This window comes from Monomorium pharaonis, unplaced genomic scaffold (genome assembly GCF_013373865.1).
Source record: "Monomorium pharaonis isolate MP-MQ-018 unplaced genomic scaffold, ASM1337386v2 scaffold_301, whole genome shotgun sequence".
In the NCBI taxonomy this organism is placed as follows: Eukaryota; Metazoa; Arthropoda; class Insecta; order Hymenoptera; family Formicidae; genus Monomorium; species Monomorium pharaonis.
Genome location: NW_023415584.1, coordinates 6,706 through 13,236, shown reverse-complemented (window position 1 = coordinate 13,236; position 6,531 = coordinate 6,706). Strand labels below are relative to the sequence as shown.

The window sequence follows — 6,531 nt, the reverse complement described above, 5'->3', positions numbered from 1 at the left end:
GCTTTAACCGCACATTAAAGAACGTTATGTGGAAACAATTTACACTCAATGGAAATTATAGATGGCTCGATCTGCTGCCACGTCTCGTGTCAGATTACAATGTACGAAAGCATCGAACTATCGGCATGCGACCCATCGATGTTACGCCTGCAATCGCTAAAAAACTCTTAACCACTGTGTACAGTCACATAAAAATTGCAGCACCCGCGCGATTTAAAGTAGGTGACTCGGTGCGCGTCAGCAAATTCAAAACTGTTTTTGAGAAGGGCTATACACCAAATTGGACTACGGAAATATTTAAAATTATCAAAGTACAGCGTACCAATCCTGCGACATATGTACTGGAAGATTCCTGTGGAAAACCTGTCGCTGGAGGATTCTACGAATATGAGCTGCAGCGTGCTGCAAATCCTGACGTGTATCTTGTTGAAAAAATATTACGCAGAAAAGGAGATGAGGTTTATGTTAAGTGGTTGGGATTCGATGGAGCGCATAATTCATGGATACATAAAAGCAATGTTATTTAATCCATATAAAAATTGTTTTTATTATATTTACATAAAAGTACAATGTAACCGTATAAACATAAAATACATTATTAATTTTATATTATGCGAGATTTCTTTATCATCCTTCCATTATCCTTAATACATTCTTATTATTAATACTTGTACTTTATTAATACTTTTACATAAAAATATGAATGAAATTATAATGTAAAATTTGTATATAAAATATAAAATATTATAGCGGTATTCGATAATGTCCCCATGGTAACGTTTCAACTGAATCGGGTATAAGGTATCTCTTATCGTCGTACGGACTCAAAGCAATTTTCGTTTCGGACACCGTGTATACTTCATGCATCTTGGATCTTATGCATGATTGGCGACGCGTCATCTCGATCTCATCTCTCAAACACTGGGTGTAATCATCAAACGTTATGGTTCGCGCTACTACACTATTCTTGACACCTTTCGCCTTTTTCGTATCCTTCTTTCCATCCACCTTCAACGCATACATCTTTGCTCTAAGTCCAACGAACTCGGTCATAATTATACCATTGTTCTCATCTTTCATTAGACCCGGAACTTTTTTATTCTCAAGAGGCATACCGTACGCGTTGTCGACTGGATAATCGCTCGTGTCAAACCTACCGATATCGCGTTTCATCGTCTCGTAAATATCCTCACACTCGACGAGGTATATGAGACTGTCAGTGTCGGTGTACATGACTCTACATTTGTCACGATATAAAGGTAGCATGTATTCGTGATGAAATTCATATAGACACGTCTTAGAAATATCTAGGATACACATACCTACGTAAATCGGCTTATATAATTTTACCTCGAGTTTTTTAAGTTCAACGGCGATTAAATTTTCTGCAAAAATACTTCGACTATGAAAATTTGGTTTCGCGATCATTGTCTCTGCACCATACCGCCCCGCCCATGTCGTCAACAATTTAACGTCAACATGATTGCGCACATTCTCCATTGTTTTACCGAACACCGCGTTGTTCATGAGTTTATACAAATTTTTTTCGAAATCATTTTTAGCGATGGTTCGGAATCGTGTGTTTAACTCTATATATTTACAGAGCCATGGAGATTGTGCGAATTTTAACACACGGTGTATCTTCGCGATATGAAAACCGTGACGCGTGCACTGCTGCAGGTTGCGGTAGTGAATGACGTAACGTTTCTTATCATACAAGGTCGCTAAAAGTTTATATTCACGCTTGCCTGGCGGTTTATCGCGTGTCGGGCAGAAAGGTAGGTCAGTGTACTCATCGTGAAGGTCTCGGGGATACTCGAGATCAACTTCGAGAATGTATCCCGTTGGTGAATCAGGAGCGATCGCACACACGTCAAAATTAGAGACATCTTCGACCCATTGAAATTCTCCATAGGGCAGTGGCTGACACATTGCCCATCCGTACAAATTATTGACGTCAAAGTACATAAGATATGAAGATGGTTTCAATGGGTCGTACGTCTGCATGTACTTGTTATTGGCTCGCGCATGTCTGCCTGAACATTGACTGAGGCCACCACGTATACCGCGTTCGATGAACATTACCATGTCAATGTCAGTAAGCAGTTCGAAAGTAATTTTTGTATATTTTAACATAGCGTCCCACGTGTATCCGGGAGAGTGTAATAATGTGCTGGATCGAGACCGTAACTTTCTAAGCATTTATCGCGAAAATTTTCAAAAATGTCAGCTAACAATAACACATCCGTTTTCAAATATAGATCGCTGTATTCACCCAACGTTCGAACGGAGAATCGCTCCCAGACATTCTCGGCGTGCGCGTAATCGCTCTCGGATACAGTATCACCGGTCAGGGAACTGAAAAATAATTCGCGCGGCGGTAAACATATGTCCTGCAGCTTGTCGACGCAATCTACGTACTCGTACGGAAATACACCTTTTCGTGTCAATAAATCGAAATCCTTGTCAGACAAGTGTAAAAATTTGGAACGTACAATTTTTAATTTTTCTTACCTAGAAACGATACCAATTTTTCGAGACTAGTATTTAAAAATTTATATGAATCTATAAACCGTAGTTTTATGTAATTGTGTGGATTTAATTTATCTGTGTCTATGACATGTTTTGTGAAAGAAATGTACTTTTCTTTAGTGATGGAGAGTATGTCGGTCTTCCCTTTGAACGCAGTGGCTATTTCCTTAATAATGAAATGTGAATCGTATCCAGATAAATTATGAAAAATAATTGGTATATATGATACATTTCGATAATTTAGATTACAAAGAGAATGTGCTGGACCGCGGTAACGACCGGTCAGGTGACAATGATCGCGCACCCGCGTATCGTCTGGCGCAAACGGCTTATCGCAGATATGACACCGCGTCGCGCTACGGTATGCCTCCAATTGTTCTTTCGATAACGTTTCCATGGGGACATTAGTGGATAAACGAGTTTTAACATTATGCGCTAATTTTTCAATTTGTTTCGTGAACCACGCGATGCAATCTTTATCGCGACGAAACCTATACGTAGATAACGCGTCGTCGTACGAGCATCGCACGTAGTATCCGATGCTGAATACTTCGTGTTGTTGATATGTGTACGACGCTTGCTCTGCATTGTGTTGTGTCTTCCGCAGCACACACTCGAGGTCTGCGTAGACAACGAAGGGCATTCGTTCCTTGTGGTTTACGTTCTGAAAATTTAACCATTTGTTGTCTTCAGCGGGCAGTGTGATAGCACAGTCGTTCATCGTCTGGCAGTCCACATCATGTAATTGCAGCCTCTCGCAAGACGTAAAATAGTGCAAGCACCTGTAAAAATTTAAAAAATTTTAATTACTTTTTTGCTAGATCATGAAAGTTTTTTTGCATGTGAATATAGTATACATACCGATCACAAATGTATTTCTTGTGCTCCTTTTTATTCAGTTGGGAGCTAACGAGACGGGATAGATTTTTTATCCAAGCAAAGTGACCCACGCCGCCTTCGCGCAGATTTTGCAAGTATAATAAATTGACGTGCTTCTCTTTCTTGTCATTGGAGAGTCGCAGCGGAAGAATCTTTAGCATCGCCATTTCCTTTTTGATCCCGTAGACGTTGATCGATACATTGTTAAGACTCTCAAATTTTCCTATATCCTTTAGTGTAATGGGAAACGCAATGTCGTCAAACTTTAGAACTGTTGTATAATGCGGATATGATGACTCCCTTTCTGAATTTCTTTCGGCAGGGTATAGCGCAGCGACCACTGACCACGCGAAGCATGCATTGTCCTTTGAATTAACGTTCACTACCGCACGTTTCATTATTATTTCTCGCGGTAACGTCACGTGACACCCTGCGTGTAGAGGATTATACTTATTTATATTTAGAGTCAAATTGAGAATTCGCAATAGCGCCCACCCGCTATCACGTTCTTGAAACTCTTCGAGTGATGCTAATGTGGGCTCGATAACGCGTCGCTCATACCACTCGTCCAAATTTAACATTTGAAATAATTCACAATTTTTAGTGTTTATACTTTTGTTTGCACGGTTATCACCCGTTACAAACACACTATTAAACGCAGTGTTTACTTTCACACTGTTGTGTTCCTCTAGAGCGTCCCGCATTCGCTCGAGCACTATACCGCCTGCGTCTTCTAAAAACGTTCGCGGTTCAATATAGTTTGTATTTATCACTGCACCTGTCTGAATGCGATTCTCGAACGCTGCATCTATTTCCCGCCACACGAGTTTATTCGCGTTATTACTAGTGCTCGCGTAATTACCGCCTACATGTACAAAACGTCTTTGTAATAATGTTTTTTCACTCTCGAGTCGCGCGATCCTCGCAACCAACGATTGTCTCTGTCCGACGGCAAGCCGAGGACGCTTGATGCGGCTATGTTCCTCAAGTTGTTGTATAAATTCGTCGCATCTCTGCAACCACATAAAACACTCGCCCAAGTTAGTGACTCCATTTGCTTGCTCCAACAGCTCGCGTTCCACTTGCTCGAAATTATTCTCCATTTTTATCACTGTTGTCTTTTTATCACTGTTTTAAAACAACACCATACAATCTTCAACAGGACACTCGCATATAGTTTCGTAGCACCTAATGCAGAATCGAAATTTGTCTTGAATTTCAAACTGCATTAGCTTGCTTCGTCTTTCACATCGAATATAAAAACGTATCTCCTTCTCTTGCTCAGACAGAACGTATTCATCCTCATCATTGTTCAAAAGATTTGAAAATCCGTGGTAAGTACGCAGCATTTTCTCTACATAGGGATTCTCAGTATCATAGCAAAGTAGGACGTTATTGCTATCACTTCGATATACCTTCCAACACCTGCTGGTATCTCAATGAGATGGTAACAGCATTCCTGAGTCTTTTCTACGATTTGTTCTGCTATATCATATTCATTATCATCGGTGTCAACCGAATTGAGTAACTCTCTATATAATTTGTGCTTCATATGATGAGGCCAATTATGAACAAATTGGTCGTGTATGTAAACTTCCTGTATTACGGTGCGTTCATGCGTTCCGCGTATACCGAGTTCTCGATCACGTAGAAATTGCACTGGTGATATTCTCTGCACATTTCGTTTTTCGGAATCATCATCATTGTTAAGAACATAAATGGCATCTTCTACGATATCGTCATTCATGTTGTAATAATGTAGTTTTTATACTAAAAGTCTTTAATGTGTGCACACTGGACACATATTACACGGAATCAACACAAACATAGGCTGTCTGCAATTCGAGCAGTATTTACCGTCTAACCTACCAAACGCGTCAGTTATATGTTTGCGGAAGGCATGCATTATGTTGAAATCTGTGTCCGCTATTTGCATGATACATTCGGCACAGGCTGAATAAGTACCACCTGTAGTATAATAAAAATATATTGCACAATGTCTCGTACGTGCAGTTATCACGCTCACTTCCGCATGTGTTAAATGTTTCTCGATGGTATCATTAAACTCTTCACTGCAATCACTTGTATAATTACTGTCCTCAGATACTACACTCTCTTCATCCTCATCATCTATCACATCTTCAAAGTTAACATCTATAACGTCCATCACGTTGCCGTCATCCATTTGGAGCACCTCATTCACAAAATTTTCATTATTTACATCATTTACAAAGTTTTCCAGATCATTAAACTGATCATTCATTTTTCATGTCGCGCTAATTCACTTTTCGCATCGCATTCGGATCATCAAATGTGATACCATGTGCTTCCTAACCAGTTATCACTCGTCACTCGAATCACTTTCGCGTCGCGTTCGAATCATCAAATGTTATACCATGCGCTTGCGCTTTCCGACCAGTTATATATATTCTCATCATTTCTTTGTTTTAACTGAAGCACTGTCATATCAGCATTAGTACATCTGCGCTTCACTTTTGTAAGATTTGCATTCTTCGAATGCATGATTTTGAATGATCTCATCAGAAGATATAACAAATGATTTATGTACGTGCCTAAAACGTATTTTTATATCACAGCTGCCATACATCGGCGCTTTTGCAAAATTTGCATTCTCCGAATTTTAATGATCTCATCAGAAAATATGTATCAAATAATTTGTGTACGTGCCTAAAGCATATTTTTACATCGCAGCTGCCATACATCGGCGCTTTTGTAAAATTTGCATTCTCCGAATTTTAATGATCTCATCAGAAAATATATATCAAATAAGGGATTTGTTCCCACTACTCTTATTGAAGTATGTGGAGAGGTGTACAGTATAAAAAGAGTTTAGACATCGGTACCCGTTTTTTACCGGACAGCAAAGGTTTCTGAAACGTTATTACAATCGACGAACTTTTCGAGGATGAACTATTACGTTCCGATCCAGCAAAATGAAGCGTGTGATAAACCGTAAGTATTTTTAATTTTTAAATTTTTTCTTCTATATTTTCTTCTATATTTCCTTCTACATTTATTTGCACTTTTATTTCTAATTCCCTGTATTCTTTTTACAGAACATTATCGCAGCCTCGCTATATTCCGCGCATCTTGGGAAGG

General features: G+C 39.3%; 1 protein-coding gene across 1 annotated transcript; it reads right to left on the bottom strand.

Annotated features, from left to right (window-relative positions):
- Positions 1–2,438: 2,438 nt before the first annotated feature.
- On the bottom strand, positions 2,439–4,533 carry LOC118648223. Its single transcript, XM_036294541.1, has 2 exons — positions 3,394–4,533; positions 2,439–3,314 (listed from the first exon to the last, which is right to left on the bottom strand). The coding sequence occupies exons 1-2, from the start codon at positions 4,512–4,514 to the stop codon at positions 2,501–2,503; spliced, it is 1,935 nt and encodes a 644-aa protein (XP_036150434.1). The 5' UTR covers positions 4,515–4,533; the 3' UTR covers positions 2,439–2,500.
- Positions 4,534–6,531: the final 1,998 nt, after the last annotated feature.